At 35.4% G+C, this 18,284-nt stretch overlaps 1 protein-coding gene across 2 annotated transcripts in view; it reads right to left on the bottom strand.

Annotated features, from left to right (window-relative positions):
- Positions 1-15,493, bottom strand: part of LOC139138150 (macrophage mannose receptor 1-like) — a 30,779-nt gene extending 15,286 nt beyond the window's left edge. Inside the window, exons 1-4 of one of the 2 annotated variants that reach the window (XM_070706379.1) lie at positions 15,320-15,493; positions 12,198-12,510; positions 4,985-5,052; positions 4,498-4,677 (exon numbers count right to left, since the gene is read on the bottom strand). In XM_070706379.1, the coding sequence (XP_070562480.1) occupies positions 4,498-4,677; positions 4,985-5,052; positions 12,198-12,510; positions 15,320-15,383 (625 nt within the window). In that variant the 5' untranslated portion in view covers positions 15,384-15,493. The remainder of the gene's footprint in view (positions 1-4,497; positions 4,678-4,984; positions 5,053-12,197; positions 12,511-15,319) is intronic. The other variant, XM_070706380.1, reaches the window with a different exon arrangement.
- Positions 15,494-18,284: the final 2,791 nt, after the last annotated feature.

The raw sequence follows: 18,284 nt of genomic DNA on the forward strand, positions 1-18,284 counted from the left end.
AATGAAGAACATTAGCTTCAACTACTCAATGAAGAACATTAGCTTCAACTACTCAATGTAGAGAATTAGCTTCAACTACTCAATGAAGAGAATTAGCTTCAACTACCCAATGAAGGGAATTAGCTTCAACTACCCAATGAAGAGAATTAGCTTCAACTACTCAATGAAGAGAATTAGCTTCAATTACCCAATGAAGGGAATTAGCTTCAACTACTCAATGAAGAGAACTAGCTACAACTGCCCAATGAAGGGAATAAGCTTCAACTACTAAATGAAGAGAATTAGCTTCAACTACTCAATGAAGAGAATTAGCTTCAACCACTCAATGAAGAACATTAGCTTCAACTACTCAATGAAGAGAATTAGCTTCAACTACTCAATGAAGAGAATTAGCTTCAACTACTCAATGAAGAGAATTAGCTTCAACTACTCAATGAAGAGAATTAGCTTCAACTACTCAATGAAGAGAATTAGCTTCAACTACTCAATGAAGAACATTAGCTTCAACTACTCAATGAAGAGAATTAGCTTCAACTACTCAATGAAGAGAATTAGCTTCAACTACTCAATGAAGAGAATTAGCTTCAACTACTCAATGAAGAGAATTAGCTTCAACTACTCATAAAGAGAATTAGCTTCAACTACTCAATGAAGAACATAAGCTTCAACTACTCAATGAAGAACATTAGCTTCAACTACTCAATGTAGAGAATTAGCTTCAACTACTCAATGAAGAGAATTAGCTTCAACTATACCCAATGAAGAGAATTAGCTTCAACTACTCAATGAAGAGAATTAGCTTCAACTACTCAATGAAGAGAATTAGCTTCAACTACCCAATGAAGGGAATTAGCTTCAACTACTAAATGAAGAGAATTAGCTTCAACTACTCAATGAAGAGAATTAGCTTCAACCACTCAATGAAGAACATTAGCTTCAACTACCCAATGAAGAGATTCAGCTTCAACTACTCAATGAAGAGAATTAGCTTCAACTACTCAATGAAGAACATTAGCTTCAACTACTCAATGAAGAGAATTAGCTTCAACTACTCAATGAAGGGAATTAGCTTCAACTACTCAATGAAGAGAATTAGCTTCAACTACTCAATGAAGAGAATTAGCTTCAACTACTCAATGAAGAGAATTAGCTTCAACTACCCAATGAAGGGAATTAGCTTCAACTACCCAATGAAGAGAATTAGCTTCAACTACTCAATGAAGAGAATTAGCTTCAATTACCCAATGAAGGGAATTAGCTTCAACTACTCAATGAAGAGAATTAGCTTCAACTACCCAATGAAGGGAATTAGCTTCAACTACTAAATGAAGAGAATTAGCTTCAACTACTCAATGAAGAGAATTAGCTTCAACCACTCAATGAAGAACATTAGCTTCAACTACTCAATGAAGAGAATTAGCTTCAACTACTCAATGAAGAGAATTAGCTTCAACTAGTCAATGAAGAGAATTAGCTTCAACTACTAAATGAAGAGATTAGCTTCACTACCCAATGAAGGGAATTAGCTTCAACTACTCAATGAAGAGAATTAGCTTCAACTACTCAATGAAGAGAATTAGCTTCAACTACTCAATGAAGAGAATTAGCTTCAACTACTCAATGAAGAGAATTAGCTTCAACTACTCAATGAAGAGAATTAGCTTCAACTACTCAATGAAGAGAATTAGCTTCAACTACTCAATGAAGAGAATTAGCTTCAACTACTCAATGAAGAGAATTAGCTTCAACTACTCAATGAAGAGAATTAGCTTCAACTACCCAATGAAGAACATTAGCTTCAACTACTCAATGAAGAGAATTAGCTTCAACTACTCAATGAAGAGAATTAGCTTCAACTACTCAATGAAGAGAATAAGATTCAACTACTCAATGAAGAACATTAGCTTCAACTACTCAATGAAGAGAATAAGCTTCAACTACTCAATGAGAGAATAAGCTTCAACTACTCAATGAAGAACATCAGCTTCAACTACTCAATGAAGAGAATTAGCTTCAACTACTCAATGAAGAGAATTAGCTTCAACTACTCAATGAAGAGAATTAGCTTCAACTACTCAATGAAGAGAATTAGCTTCAACTACTCTATGAAGAGAATAAGATTCAACTACTCAATGAAGAACATTAGCTTCAACTACTCGATGAAGAGAATTAGCTTCAACTACTCGATGAAGAGAATTAGCTTCAACTATTCTATGAAGAGCATACTAATGCCATCAATTAAGGCCTACATAATACAGTTGGTTGTGATTGTTGACAGATATTTTTTGACGTATCAGGTGGGCTTATATTTACAAGAACAAGAAGGATGATAGCGACGGCTACCAGGATTGTGATGGAAAATATTGATTCAGATCAAGAAAACAACCTCCGCAGGTCGACGCATTGAGACCGTTTGAGGAAGCAGTGTTACATATGGTGGAAAATGTAAAATTCAGGAAAGTGAATGACGCCTTCCAAAGAAGACTCAAATCCGACATCAGTGAAATCAAGAAATCGGGAAAGGTTTTTGTCCCTGCTGACAAGGCACGTAACTTCTACAAGGTTAGCTTTGATTGTTATCAGAAGCTTTTTTACGGGAGAATATTACGAAATCATACAAGGTAGACAGCGTCTACAACAAAATTAATGCTGCGGCGAAAGAAACAGCAAGAGATCTCGATATTGTGGAAAGGATGGATACACTTGCTAAACGTCGGGCCTTTATTACATTGAAAGACCATAAAGACAACTTCATGAAAAACCGAACATGTAGACTTATTAACCCGACAAAGAGCGAGATGGGCAAAGTAAGTAAACATACGATCAACTATTTCCCAAAAGAACTAACACAAGGATGATGACCGTTTTTAATGATTGAAAATGGCAGCCATTTGATAAAAAATGTTTTTGGATAATTTCAACAAGAACGAAGGTGAACAAAATTCCCACATTGCCTATTTCATTGTTTACCTGACCCAGGCACAATCTAAAAACAAACTGATAGAATGCAGATACCACACCTTTAACTCCTTGTCCTAAAATAGTTCTAATCGTGTGTCGTAATGTTAGTAGATTTGGAGTACTTTTTTCTCTAGTTGTAAATTTGCACGTTAAACCTCGATGCTCTTTCTTGCTTTTTGAAGAGAGTGGTATAAAGCTTCGTTGAGGAAAGTTTGAGCAAAGGTTTAAGTGCTGGGAGAATTAACAGACTGAATTTTAGTCTTTGCCAAAATGCTCATCCTTTCATCCTAATTTCTTCTATGTTTGTCAAACTTTTCATATAGAAAACAATGAAGTCTTACTTAACCTCGCTTCGAAGAGGTCTATGGAGTTGACAAGGAAACAAGATACACAACAATGACACTTAAAATTATCAAAAATTGCAGTTACATATGCCTGGTCGTTTAATCATTTGATCGGCAACTACGTCCCTGTTCCTTTATAGAGTGAATAAATTCGTTTCATCTTTTCTCATCTGTTTTCTCTCCTTTGATATGTATTTATTTAAGAAACATAGCAAAAAGATAGAAAATGGAATGGTGACTTGGTTAGCGGTAGCTAAGTCTAGACAGACAGCACCACTAGGACGTGTGTACAAGCGTGAGAAATTTCTCCTCACAGAGAAGAAACAGTGCTATAAACATGTAATTAGATCAAGTACAGATGAAAACTCAATCATAATCAGAGTATCACGGATTTCACCGATCTTGAGATATCAACTAACTTTGTTACTGCCTTTTGTGTTTGTACTTCCAGGCCTTAAATTGTTGTCGGGTCGAGTAAGTAGGTGGTAAGGGAATATGACTGGCAATGTTTATGTTCATGTGTGCATTTGGGCATCAAGTGATTAGCTCCGAACGAGAATTGAGTATACATTTTATCTGAAGATCATTGTAATCCATGAGTCTCTGAGTTATGACTAAGCTTTGATCTGTATTCCATCTCCATCTCTCTCTCTCTCTCTCTCTCTCTCTCTCTCTCTCTCTCTCTCTCTCTCTCTCTCTCTCTCTCTATATATATATATATATATATATATATATATATATATATATATATATGGAATACAGACATATATATATGGAATACAGACATATATATATATATACACACACCTACACACACACACACACACACACACACACACATCAAAGTATGCTGAAGTACTCAAGCGAAATTACCGTGCTCTATGCTAAAAGTAGTGCGTTTTCAATAATATTAAAACTACTTAAAGGACAAGAATACATATATCATTCATTACACACAATGTATTAATATCTGCTACATAAATTTCATGCATCCAGCAATCATCAGACAGAATTATTTACTCTGTATGTGTCTGTCTTAGTCTTTCTTTTTAGCTTAGTCTGTCCGTTTGCTTGTGTGGGTATGTGTTTGATTATGTGTGTATGTTTCAAAATAGAGAGGGATGGAGATGCGTGATATTTGCAGCAAGATAAATCCATGTACATGTTAAAATCCCAATAAATTTGTAATTACCTGGTTTTGGTTTGACCATGTCGGTAGTTTTCGTTGTATACCTAGAGTTGGTCGACAGAACTGGCTGTGTTTTGTCAGGGTTGTTGACTGTTTTGTCTGACGCCGCAAGGGACAAATTCGAAGTTGTAACAGATGAGGTCACTTGTGTATTATCGTTGTTTTCACCTTCACTGCCTAGATCTCATACAAACAAAGTTAGGAAAAGAAAGTTCGAAAATGTATTTACCCGGCGTGACTAGATTATACGCATTGCAATGAGAATAAATTTATAGGAATAGAGATAGACAAAATCAATTCAGATTGTCAAATGAATATGAGTATTCAAAGTCACGTGAATGGTATCCATAAGGTCTTGGTCCAAATACTTGTCTTCATTTGCCATCCTACAAATATCCATAACAGTACTCTAGCCCCTTATAGCGACGGGAAATGTCTGTTTGAATATCAATGGGGATGACTGTTTTGGTACAAGCAGCTTCTAACTTACCGTCGTCAAACTCACAAATGTAACCATATTTCCTCAGGCAAATAGTGTCGAACCATTTAAAGTTTGCCCTGAATTACATGAAAAGAAAAGACATTGTGGCGAGGACCATTGTAATTAATTCATTATTCACAGGCTCACTAGGCTCCAAACTCTGTGATCACTTTGAAATTTTTGAAATTCTGTCAAAACATCGATGTTTCAAACAATAGTTACTGTATGAATTCAAAAGTATTGAATTACCCGTGTTTCACGCATTAACAATCTTCGGATGGATTGAGATCGTGTTTGCAAGAAATATCTGCAGTGATGGACTCATACGAATATTCTGTACCGGATTTGTTAAATATGTATATACTTCAGGAGTGTTCTCCATTTTGATCTTATATATATAATATATATATATATATATATATATATATATATATATATATATATATATATATATATATATATATATATATATATATATTATATATATACAGTGGTGAATGAAAAGTATATATATATATGTATATATATGTGTGTGTGTGTGTATATGTGTATATATGTGTATATATGTATATATATATCTGTGTATATATCTGTGTATATGTATATATATATATATATATATATATATATATATATATATATATATATATATATATATATATATATATATATATATATATATCAAAGTATACAGTGTCCTCGTGGGAAATTACAATGCTCAATGCAAAAGCAGAGCATTATAAATAAACAGATTACTTCAAGTACAAAGTAACGAAATCTATTACTTAAGTTTCATGCATCTTGCAATCCTCAGATATCTATCTGAGGATTGCAAGATGCATGAAATTAAGTAATAGATATCATTAATTTGTACTTGAATTAATCTGTTTATATATATATATATATATATATATATATATATATATATATATATATATATATATATATATATATATATATATATGTGTGTGTGTGTGTCATTTTCCCCAACATTCATGACCTCAGTTTAATTAGTCTAAAACATTCTCCAGGTCACTTTACTTCACGACCTCGTGACCTTGAATTCAATTAGTCATGTTTGGAATGTTCTGGAAATTTAATTCTTCGTGTAAGGGAGATAATTTTAGAGAAGTAATTAGCATATAAATAGAAGTTCTAGATTGTCCCCATATTCTCTTATATAACCACTTGAGTGTAAATAGGGGACCGGCACAGCTTGCAGTCAGACATTTGGGATCGTGTCTTTAGCGTGTTACTTCAAGACTTTGGAAACACCCGCAGTATTAATTTCAAGACTTTTCAAGACCTTCAAAGCAACGCTGGATTTATTCTGTGGACTTTCTACAACCTCAAGCCTGCAAGCAAGCCAAAGGACTACATTGGTCTGCCCCGCTGTCTGACTTTGGAGTAGCCTGTACACTTTTACAGTTTGTATTCTATCCCATGACTTAACGATTAGTTTTATAATTTTTGTAATAAATTCAGTTTTATACGGAAACTGTCGAGTTCACCGTTTTGTTCGTTTTCTTCCACGTAACTATATATATATATATATATATATATATATATATATTGGTGTATATTGATAAGCGTATGAAAAACTTACAGCCTACAAGAAAAAAAACGTAATGATATGGCCCCTCTTTTTACCTTACAAACTGAATGAGTTTTTCAGCTGTTTCGATAAACACAATCCGTTTTACAACATGGCTGGGGGTCAGACATTACAGATTATAATTACAAGTGGTTACTTTATTTCTTATTGAACAGGCCACAGGATGTTAAACTGGGGGGTGTTAAATTATCTCTTACTATCACTCTCAGTACTGTCGCACCTCAAGGTTGTGTTCTTTCACCCATGTGGTATACTCTGTTCAAAAATGATTGATTCTCATGAAGAATCCGTGAAGTTTTAGTTTGCTGATGACAGCATTGTTGTGGGATTGATTTCCCATGGTAATGAACCCATCTACAATACTGAGATTGGGTCGACAGTTAACTGGTGCACAAATAATAATCTTGAGTTAAATATTAAGAAAACCAAACAAACCATCATCAATTTCCGCAATAAAACCACCATATGCCCTCTTGAGTTGACCGTGATACTGGTCGCGTTTGTTTAAGCTCTTAAGTTCGACGTTATACAAATTCATTAAGTTGGGATAAAATAATCGCAATCATACCAATCCATAATTCAATAACACTAGGTCAGAGTTTGTAAGACAATAGTTGTAAACATAGACACAAACAGCACAGAACAGACAGTAAATAGACGGTACACAAACAAAGTCAAATTCATGAAAGAAAGATATATGGACCTCTGGCCAAAAGACCAAGAAGTGATGTATCAATATTTGTAGGATAGTGAAAAAAGCACACCAACGCTTGTGTTTCTTTAGAGAAATAAAAAATTGATGTATATCAAAATGTTTTGATTCGTTTTTATAGAATTATGTAGAGCATTTTAATATTTTCGACTACTGTCTGTATGGTAACGCAACAAAACAGGAGAAAGGAAGAACTGAAAGATTAGTTAAGATCGCCGCTAAATTAATAGGATGTAAGTTGCCATCTATTAAATCTCTATATTCTGTTCGACTGTTAATGTTTTTCCAACTCATTGTACATGCAAGTAATGATATGATCAGTGAGGTGTAGTTCTGATAAACATAAGTTATTGGTAGTCCCTGCCTGCACTATAATCCTAAATTCAATCAACAGAGGACCATATTCCCTGACTGACTTCCAGGGTAAGCCAGTTGCACAATATCCCAGGTGGATTATCTAGTACCAGGTTGGGAACAACAGTGAAAAAATGTTAAACTCAGGTAATGTCAAGAAATCCGAAGATGATACTAGACTACTGTAGGTACATGTAGGATGAAATAAAAATAATGTCAAAAGTATTGACTTTCTCTTCAATTCACCAGCACTCTTACATTTTTTGAAATACCAGAAACTAATATTATTTTATGGAAAAGATTGTTTTCACTTACTTCTTCAAATAAATTTACTGCTTGCAAAGTAAATGAAATCATGTCATTAAATCTAAATGATATGAAAGAAATGGAAACAATAATAATATAGAAGTGTACGAAACAGCAAGTGTAGCCCTTTTCTTGAAAGAATATCTCCATAAAAATGCAATTAAAATTCACAGACAAAAGCAGACTGTGGTGCAACAGAATAATACAAAATAAGACCATGTTGGCTTTTACTCTACTACTACGAGTACTATACAGCCCCTTTCTTCAAAGAATTGATATGTATCTAGAAAAATAATTGAATCAGACTATGCTGGTAAGGCAAATAAAATCATATGTTGGAATGAAGTACAAAATGATAAATAAAAAAACACTTTCTCGTGGTCTTTATCATACACGACACAAAGCCCCTTTTTATACAAAGAACCTCTGTATCTAATATTAAAAGGTAAATACCCGCAACTTTGATGATTCTTTCAGTGTTTTTATGCACTGTGTATTTACACCAGTTTCTTGTTCAACTCCCTAAAATACCTCTTCTGCAGCTTTTTTACAGTGTGTACATGTGTAGAAGTGCACTGATAGTGTGAACATATAAATTTTAGTCTTAACCAAAATTCATTTGTCAGCAATTAACTATGATCATTACACCTACTACATATGCTATGCTGATAAGCTTGACATTATAATAGGTTATAGAGGGCGAACAAGATACTGAAATTAATACAGAGAGTAAACATATGATAATAATCAAAAGTTACAGCTACTGTCCTTTAAGGTAATATGCACCTCGAAAGTGAAAGACTTAAACTTTTGCTCAAACTTTCCTCAGTGAAACTTTCAAACATTCTCTTACCGAAGCAAGAATAAAAATCAGGGGTCACCGTGCAAACTTTGGTACTAGAGAGACAAATAACTTGCGATTTCTCGATATTTGAAATTCAAAATGGCCGCCATCCCTGTGTTAACTCTATGGGAAAAAATAAAATTTTCGATTTTCGAAAAATAAGACGGTGAAAGTTTTTCTTTCACCAAGAGCTTCAAATGAACCCCCACAAGTGGTGGGTCAGAAGAAAATAGATAAAATTTGAAGACCCGAATATCTGTCCCCGAGGTGCGTTCTACCTTAAACAAAGTCACTGGCTGTATCGCACAATGGTGGTAACACCTTTTCAGTTTTTATGAGATTAATGTTCAGCTTTAGGAAAGTATTATTGCCAGCTGTAACTTTTAAAGGAATAATACTGAACCTCTGTGACATAAAACATGGAACAAATTAAAATAATGGAGATGCAAACAAAAACTGATCTCTCAATGCCGAATTCAGTTGAACTGCAATTTCCAGTCGTTGTGAATGTACAGCTGACAGATTCCTTTCCTGCTTATTATATTCTGCTTTTCTATATATAGAATAACATGTGTATCTACTAGCTGCGGAAACGCAGCTGTCCGTGGCGGGGTCGGCTACAGGTCATCAAAAGGTCAGCCCAACGACGGGGCGGGGCTGACCTTTTAATGAACCGCAGCCTACCCTGCCACAGACAGCTGCGTTTCCACAGCTAGTAGATACACATGTAGTGTGTCTACATGCCCTATTGAGTGAGAACTTGTAAAATAACCGACAAAACTGTCTTTTGTTACATAATTTAGACATAAGATTGTGTTTACTGGAATATAAGAATCCCTTCATTTCATCGATACCAGTTGCTTCATCAGCTGTTACAGTTCCATTGTTATTGTTATCATCTGGGATTTGAGTGACATTCTCATCGCTATGATCTTGATCTGACAAGTTCATCCATGACCATCGATTTGAAGCAAGGTATCTAGAGTTGCATGCTGTTGTAAATGACAAAAATTTAAGAGATTGACCATTTTGACAGTTTACAGAAAGCTTTAGTATTAATTTGTGAATGGTATAAGCATATCCTTTGTACATAATTTTAAGGGTATTCAGTTAACTTGAGTTGTTGGAACTGGCCAGTGCAGTGGAGCTAAATAAGATACTTCCTGCCAACATTAAGGAATGTCTCTGCCATTCTTTGACCATACCCTTCTCAAAAATACATATTGTAATTAATTATTCATTCCATAATTAACAAACCTGCTTACGGATACAAGGAATATAAAATTGGCATTTTAGATTTGTCAAACTGCATTTCAACATATGTATCTTACATGCTAGGCGAGATAATTTAACACATGGAGGACACAATCTGTTTATGACCCCAGAAATACTCATAAACATGCACACGCATTGCTTCAGTATATTGTACACAGTTACATCACACTGTGTAAGTATAAAGTTGTGGCAGTTAATCTCCAACTGAGCGATTTTGCGTTCAAGTAATCTTTGAAGTTTGAGCTTCTGTTATGTAATAAGCTATGTGCATAGACATTTGAAACACTGTTACATACTCTGATGCTTTCATTTTTCCAAAATAATGCTTCTCAAAGGAAAAATCTCTCACAGTATGTACTTACCAAAGGTCTCTGTGCGGGCTGTTATGGTGGCTCCATCTTGAAAATCCTGACAATGCAACACGTGTATTACTCATGTAGGGTGTTTGACTGCCCGGCAAGTGTTTGGTTTTTTTTTTTTGTTTTTTTGCTTTGTTTGTATGTTTGGTTGGTTGGTTTTTTCATAAGGGTGTTAAAATGGTCTACTTGAACTTATCTAACATAAGCAAGCGATGTAATTTTTCTGTATCAGAAAAGCTACACATAATAAATGCTGACAAAGCCACGCTGTTCAACAAACAACTTGAGTTTGTTTAAAAGTGCTATCATCCAAAGAATATTATTCTTCGAATTTCAACACCAACTAGAACTAAAGTAAGATGGTACGCAAAAAATCTTCATAAATGAGAAAACATCCTAACGAAAAAATACTCTAAAGGTCTGAAGATGCATGATCCTTCAGTAACAGATAAAATTAGTTTTATTTATTTCTTTTCTTTATAATTTTGATAAGATACAACATAATACACAACCGGGAAATAAAGAATTAACAAACAAGTGAAAAAAAAACTGAACAAATCGTAGAAACTAAGAATCTGCGGGGGTTAATTTACTATAGCTATTTTTAAACATATCAAAACTCTGATTCTTGAACTGTATTAGGAATTTCATAGATCGCTGTGGGGATGCAAACAAGTGCATATTAATCTTACATACTGTTGGTTTGAAATGATGTACAGAGCGTAAAGAATGGGAAGTTACATCAAAACATGTATTCTCTAAAGCACTTTGTACATGAAGTAATATATATATATATATATATATATATATATATATATATATATATATGTGTGTGTGTGTGTGTGTGTGTGTGTGTGTGTGTGTGTGTGTGTGTGTGTGTAGATACAACAATAATAATTAATTTATTACTATTATCATGATGATGATGATGATGATGATGATCATTATCATTATTATTATTATAAGCATTATGAGTATTATAATGAGTATTATTATTATTTATAACGCTGTCCTTTCCGCATCGAGCACTGTAATTTCCCACGAGGACATCTGTATACTTCGATAAATATATATATATATATATATATATATATATATATATATATATATATATATATATGTGTGTGTGTGTGTGTGTGTGTGTGTGTGTGTGTTTTCTATTATATCAGTGGATATCTATAAATGTGCACACACATACATATATACATATATTCTTTTTTTTTTTTTTTTTTTGGTATACGTACTTTTTTTTTGTTTGGGTTAACCAGCGTTTGTCGATTTTTGTATGCAGCGCGATCAAAGCGACATTAAACAGTGTCATTGGTATCATTATGACTATTATCACATCACTAGAGTCATGGCCAATGCCATCACAACCGAAAAGGTTGCTATAGCTCTGTTCCTAGCATTACAATAATAATAGTAACCAACACTGTAATTACGAACACAAGACATCAAGATTATTATTCTTGTTGTCAAAGTTTCAACCTCCAATCTGTGCATCCCGATTTCAGTATCATTAAAATAGCTTATCAAGATTGTATGATTAATTTCGTAACATTTCAATAGGAATTTGACTTAATCCCCGCACTGCAACTGAAGGCTCTCATCCAGACGGCCGAATAAGAGACCTCAAGTGTACTCTCGGTATGTGAGACTACCGGTAGCTACAGCAAACTTAATTGATGGTATGTCGCAGGCTTTGAAAATTTTTCGTGGGCAAAGTTATAACGGATGGTTTCGAATCGAATACCTACCGCTGAATGAGACAACCTTCAAGACCACCACATCTCCCGATGTTGTATGGGTAGTTATCGGGTTGACCAGGATTCCAATTTTGAAATGTCAGCGGAACGCCATCACTCGTTGTCCAGTGTCCTTCGGACGTTAAATCATGACCGTTAATCCAGAAATGCATGTGAGCGAATCCCCTTGCCTTGATCAGATCAATTATTCTAGTGTGGACTGCTCTATTTGTAATCACGGCCAGCTTGCCACCCTTGTCAGCACAAGCTGCCAGCGAACTGTGCCAACTCTCACATCCCGGGTGCAGCTCGTAGTGTTTGTCGGCTGCAATATAGAGTGACGCATTATTAGAACGTAAAAAATACTGTTCTGTAATAATACAATCGAACAGCACTATTTTACTTATTTAAATATAATTTGCAATTTTCCAAGTTTATGTGTAGGTATTCCATCATGTATGCTGTTTGTTATGTAGCAAGAAAAGACATGAAACTGTGGCAAACGCTTAATCATGTTCCCTCTAAAAATTTCATAAGGTTCCTAAAGTGAAGTCATCGTTCAAACCTTAACAACAGCAACATCGAACCTGAATCATGGAATTTTACTGAATCTCTTCGCAATTTCGAGAAACACACATCAGTCGAGTGTAGTAGTCTCTGTGGATGCCGTAGAAATAACTTTTACGGGGTTTCCAATAATCAAGGGGAGTCCATTATGTAAGATTTTGAACCCGACCCCCCCCCCCTTCCAAATTTGTAAAGTTATGACATCCCCGACTTTGAAAGCTATAATTGTATGTATGACCTTACCAGAATTGCTTTACCCCAATAGATTCTTATATTACCTACGTTCACACCATTTTCTATCTATGTATCAAGCAAACTTGTATAGCACTAAATGTCCAAGCTCAGTGGCGCTTGGAGTTAAATTGGAAATGCTGCCTGGAAGATGTAATCTTTTAAGCGTTTTTGAAAGCGTTGACATAACTTGGAGAGGTATTTATGTCAAAGGGTAAAGAGTTCAAAAGGGGAGGAGCTGCTGCAGAGAAGCGGTGACCATAGGTAATCAGATTCCATCTAGGTGTGTGCAGAAGACATTTATCAGATTAGCGAGAACACGTGATAAAGCACAAGGTATGTTTAAAATTCAGAGACATTTTAGAGATATTGTTGGGCTTATGCATTCAGGGCTTTGTAGGTGATCAGCAAAAGTTTGTATACAATGCGATGATGTACTGAAAGCCAGTGAAGCTGCATAAGTATGGGGGTAATGAGGTCCGATTTCTTGGTCTTTGTAACAATTCTAGCTGCTGTGTTTTGGGCAAGTTGTAACTGAGTATCAGCACTGCAATTTCGGGTGTATACCATTTACAATTCGGTTTTACAGTGACGATACGCTTTTCCATTGGTACATGCTTGTAAAGAAGTTCACGAACTTTTGAATTATAGGTATGAACGGCATCATTCAGATCACTTGATGGATTAGACTTGGTTCAAGTCTGTGATTTGTGAATGTTTGAGTGGAGTGGACGCGATGAGTTGGGTGAACACTATACAGGGGAGTTTCACCCAGTGAATCCGGCAGAAACTAACTCACTATACTGCGCTGACTCAAAGGTAACGCATTCAATCGCTGGGAAAACCTGGCCTACGCTACCAAATTCCGAATAGATTTGTACGAAATAGGAGAGACACAAGAGAAACTAAGGTTATAAATGATTTATTTTTTAAAAATTCACCGACTTGAACCAAGTCTATTGATGGATCAGAGAACACGGTAATGGCTAATGCTGTCAAGGTCTTTCAGCAAATCCTCAGATGAAACTTTACTCAGTTGACGATATGTAAATTCTTTTTCGAGACGTTGTGGTTTCGAGAGATAATTTTGCAACAAGCGGATTGTGATCAGAGGATTCATCTACACAGAAGGATGGTACGAGTGAGTCGCTATAGCAAATTAACAAATCCGTTGTATGTCTGTGTTTATGGGTAGGCTGATCAACAAACTGAGTGAAGTTATACGAAGACTGAAGATCTGTAATTTCCTGGCATTTGTATCATTGATATTGTCCACATGGATGTTAAAGTCACCAATAGGAATGTACATGAAGCATACTTTTCAATTGTTGATCCAAACGCTAAGGAATTGACTATCAGCTTGTTTTTAACACTCGGAGGGGACGATAAACAATGAAAACTTTGAGTGAGATGCCAATGTATTGAAAGGTTGCTTCCGAAGCTTCAAATGTACTGATGTTATGTTCAGGTTTCCAAGAAGTAAGCTTCAAAGTTGATTTGTTAATTAGCGCCACGCCCTCATGGGTAACATTAGTGGTTGACTTCTCTTTAGGAGACGGGTGTTTGAAAGAATATCTATTTGGTGTACAGTCATTTGTAAGGTTGCGTTCACAAAAAACGGTTTGGGGGAGGGGGGCTGGAGGAATCCAGGGGGATTCGAAAATTTTGGGGGTAGTAGAGGGGGGACCTGAAAATTTTACTCTGCCTGTGGGGGGGACTTGAAAATGTTTTGATTCCCTTTTATGTTTTACATTTTCCAATTCCAAGTTTTTGTAGGTAATTCAATGAAAAATGAATACTATTTTTATGTCATTCAATTGTTTTAATGTTAGTAATAATTTAACAAAATCTAGAACCACTTTCGTAAAAAACCACAAACTTGAGCCTTGTAACAGGGTAGAAGCTGCAACTATTGATGATTTTTGCAATATTTCTATACAATATATCAACTAGAGTTTCTTGCTGTCTCCCTACAGCATGCTCAAACATGCAATAATCAGTTTGTTGACAAAGCCTGTACCGGTATAATATAAATATGTATTAAGTGATAATTTAATTAATCCAACTCTGGCCAGGTTAATTGCTCCTGCCGAGGAGCACACATAAGATCATGAGAAAGCCCCGCCCCCTCTACTACCCAAAAAATCTTCGAATAACCCTGAATTTCTCCAGCCCCCCTAACCATTTTTTGTGAACGCAGCCTTATTACCTGTGACATTTTTTTTCATATAACTTGTGTGCAGTATGTTATTGTATAAACATATCCTGAGATTTTTTGTGACAAATCTTATGTTGGCGATGCCGTTCGGTTTGAATGCTGAAGGAAAGGTGCTTACCTTTTATATTGACAATACTCATCAAAAACAACCAAGCAAGTGTGTAGAAGACGGTACTGTGCATGTCTGCAGGCGTCCTGTTCAGCACAAGAATGAAGATATATCACAGGATGCAACTCTTATTCTATTGATAAGAAACAGCTCTCTGTTCAGGTTGGGGAGCGGAAATCACCAGACTCTACAGTCTATAAATAACAGCACCGTATCGGGTCATAAAATGTCGGTGTACACAAGCATTTTAAAGCATGCATATATATATATATATATATATATATATATATATATATATATATATATATATATATATATATATATATATATATATATATATATATATATATATATATATATATATATATCACTCTATATGTGTGAGTTGTGTATACTAGGTGTAAGCCCCTTTTTTTAGGCCAAGAAAAAAATAAAAGGTTTTTCTCTCATCCTACACGTACTGCAAAATGATGCGGTGATGAAGGTTTTTTTCTTCTCTACTTTTTGTTTTTCAACGAACAAGGACGTGCAAAAAACATGAAAACAACATAGGAATGCACGCAGAGATAAATGCACAGTGTTGCTTTAGTATTTTTGTATAGTGACAGTTCTGTGGTTTGACTTTTAGTTCAGCAATGCAGTGACATATGCATTCAGTTCTGAATGGAATGTTAGTGTCAGTTATTTTGTTTGCAGTTCTGTTTTATACAGCACTGTGTTATGCATATTTTTGCGTTTTTTGTTTTCATTTTATTTCCTCATGAGCAGAAAAAAAGGTTGACGCGGCGGGTCTGAATTGACGCGCGCAAAGATGAGAAACAAACTTTCTATGGTTCTTGGCCTTATATATTCCCAGTATATTGGACGTGCTGGCTGGCCGCCCATGTCATACATAACTCACACACATACAGCGATTTTATAGAGTGCTGCTCTGCAGAAAGGAAGCACAATCCTGATGAAATACTAACTTGGTTATGTGATATCAGTATTTCATAATTAAGATTAATTATTTTAATTATTATGAAAAATCTATCATATTTTAGACCATTCATTTCCAGTTGGCCTGTGGACTGGTTTGCAATAGTTGAGAAATGGCATTATTCTTGACGCGAAGTGGTTTTGCATCAAACAGGTATTTTGGTACGAGGTATTTGGGGCAAGTTGGTTAAGCAGCCAACAAATCCATCCGTGCAAGAAGGTGTCCGTAAGCAGTTTTTCAGCGGGCTACAAATTTACAATAATTAGTGGGCGGGGAGCACAAGTTAATTTTTGCTATGGGCAGAAAGACATCCCAGTTTTTACAGTGGGCAGGGAGGAAAGTCCTGGGAGGTTCCGGAAAATTGGGAAAAGGTGGACTCAGCTATGGTTAATAGAATTTTAGGGAAGTTTAAGCTGTGTTAGAGGTATGGAAGGGCTGTGGGAAGCTTGAACTGATGTCGGGAGTTGCGAGTGGGAAGACCAAAGATACTGGAGGGAAGTGTCGGCATTTTAATACAGTTTGGGGGGGCATGTTTGCTGCATATGCTGATGGGAGGACAGTAACGAACATCTTCACCTCCCTTTCATCATCGTAAGGTCAAGGTAAAATATATGTAAAATCAGTATATCAGCTTAAGGTAGCTACATACCTTCTAGACACTTACAGATTTTTATTTTTTTCTCAATTGAACACGTCCCAAACCCCGATAAAGTATACATTTTCTGAAAGCCCTGATATAGAGCTATCCGACCAAGCACAGTACACGGTCATTATTTGCATAAGAGTCACGTGACAAGCGTTTTGCTGAACCTTCCAAAAACCGGTTTTTCCCGCCTTATGCGAACACGCTGCAAGATTTCCGGTTGGAATTTCTTCATTGACAAACCTTGACAATATCCTTCAAAACTGTGTCTGCGATTTTTTCCAGGAGGCTCCATTCAAATTATATGGCGTGATAATTAAAATTCCTTGTAAAGCATCTTCATCTAACACCTTTAAGAGCGCATTAAAAAAAAAACCAAGGCATATAAAGAAAATCCCTCTATATCAGGGCTTTCAGAAAATGTATACTTTATTGGGGTTTGGGACGTGTTCAATTGAGAAAAAAATAAAAATCTGAAAGTGTCTAAAAGGTATGTAGCTACCTTAAGGGAGCCTTCAGTAACTACAAGGGGTGGGAAGGGGAATTCCATGTGTACCTGTAAAATGTGACCCTCCCCCTATCCTTGTGTCTAATAATGTGTGACCCCCCCCCTTGTCTGGCATTCTGAAATTTGACCCTCCCCCCCCCCCCAATCACTGCAGTATTCTCCCAAGGAATAACTGAAACAGTATCAGCTAACTTACATAATGATGTTCAATTGTTATATACGTTACGGACAGAAATTACAGGAGGGAGGGCTGCAATTTATCACGTAAGCATTTTTGAAGGGTCTCGCATTTGCCATCACCATATTTTGCGCAACTGTAAGGCGGCAAGATGTGGCTGATATAGTGCTTCACCCAAAAATATCAAATCATAATACATACATGTAGGAGTCTGTCAGGCAAACTTTTGATAATTTTACCCCACACAACAAGCTATATGATACATTTATATATGTTTGATAATATATGTAAATGTACTTATTGGATTTCATTGAAAATGTTGATTTACTATACATGGAAGTCTATCAGGAAACTTACTATTTTTTTTGAACACAAAACTAGGTAAATCTGTGTATTTAAGTACTCTTGATTCAAAACTAGATAAATCTGTGTATTAGAGTACTCTCGATTATTTACGTTAATGTACTTGATTAGACATGGGTGGTTACAAACAGATATGTGTGCAAGAAATTAGATTTTGGAATTTCACCAAAATGTTGATTCACTACACATGGTAGTCTATGAGGAAACTATGAATAATTTTTTCCCAATACAAAACTAGCTAAATCTGTATATTTAATTACTCTTGATTATTCATATTAATGTACTTAATTAGACTAGGGTAGT

This window comes from Ptychodera flava, chromosome 8 (genome assembly GCF_041260155.1).
Source record: "Ptychodera flava strain L36383 chromosome 8, AS_Pfla_20210202, whole genome shotgun sequence".
In the NCBI taxonomy this organism is placed as follows: Eukaryota; Metazoa; Hemichordata; class Enteropneusta; family Ptychoderidae; genus Ptychodera; species Ptychodera flava.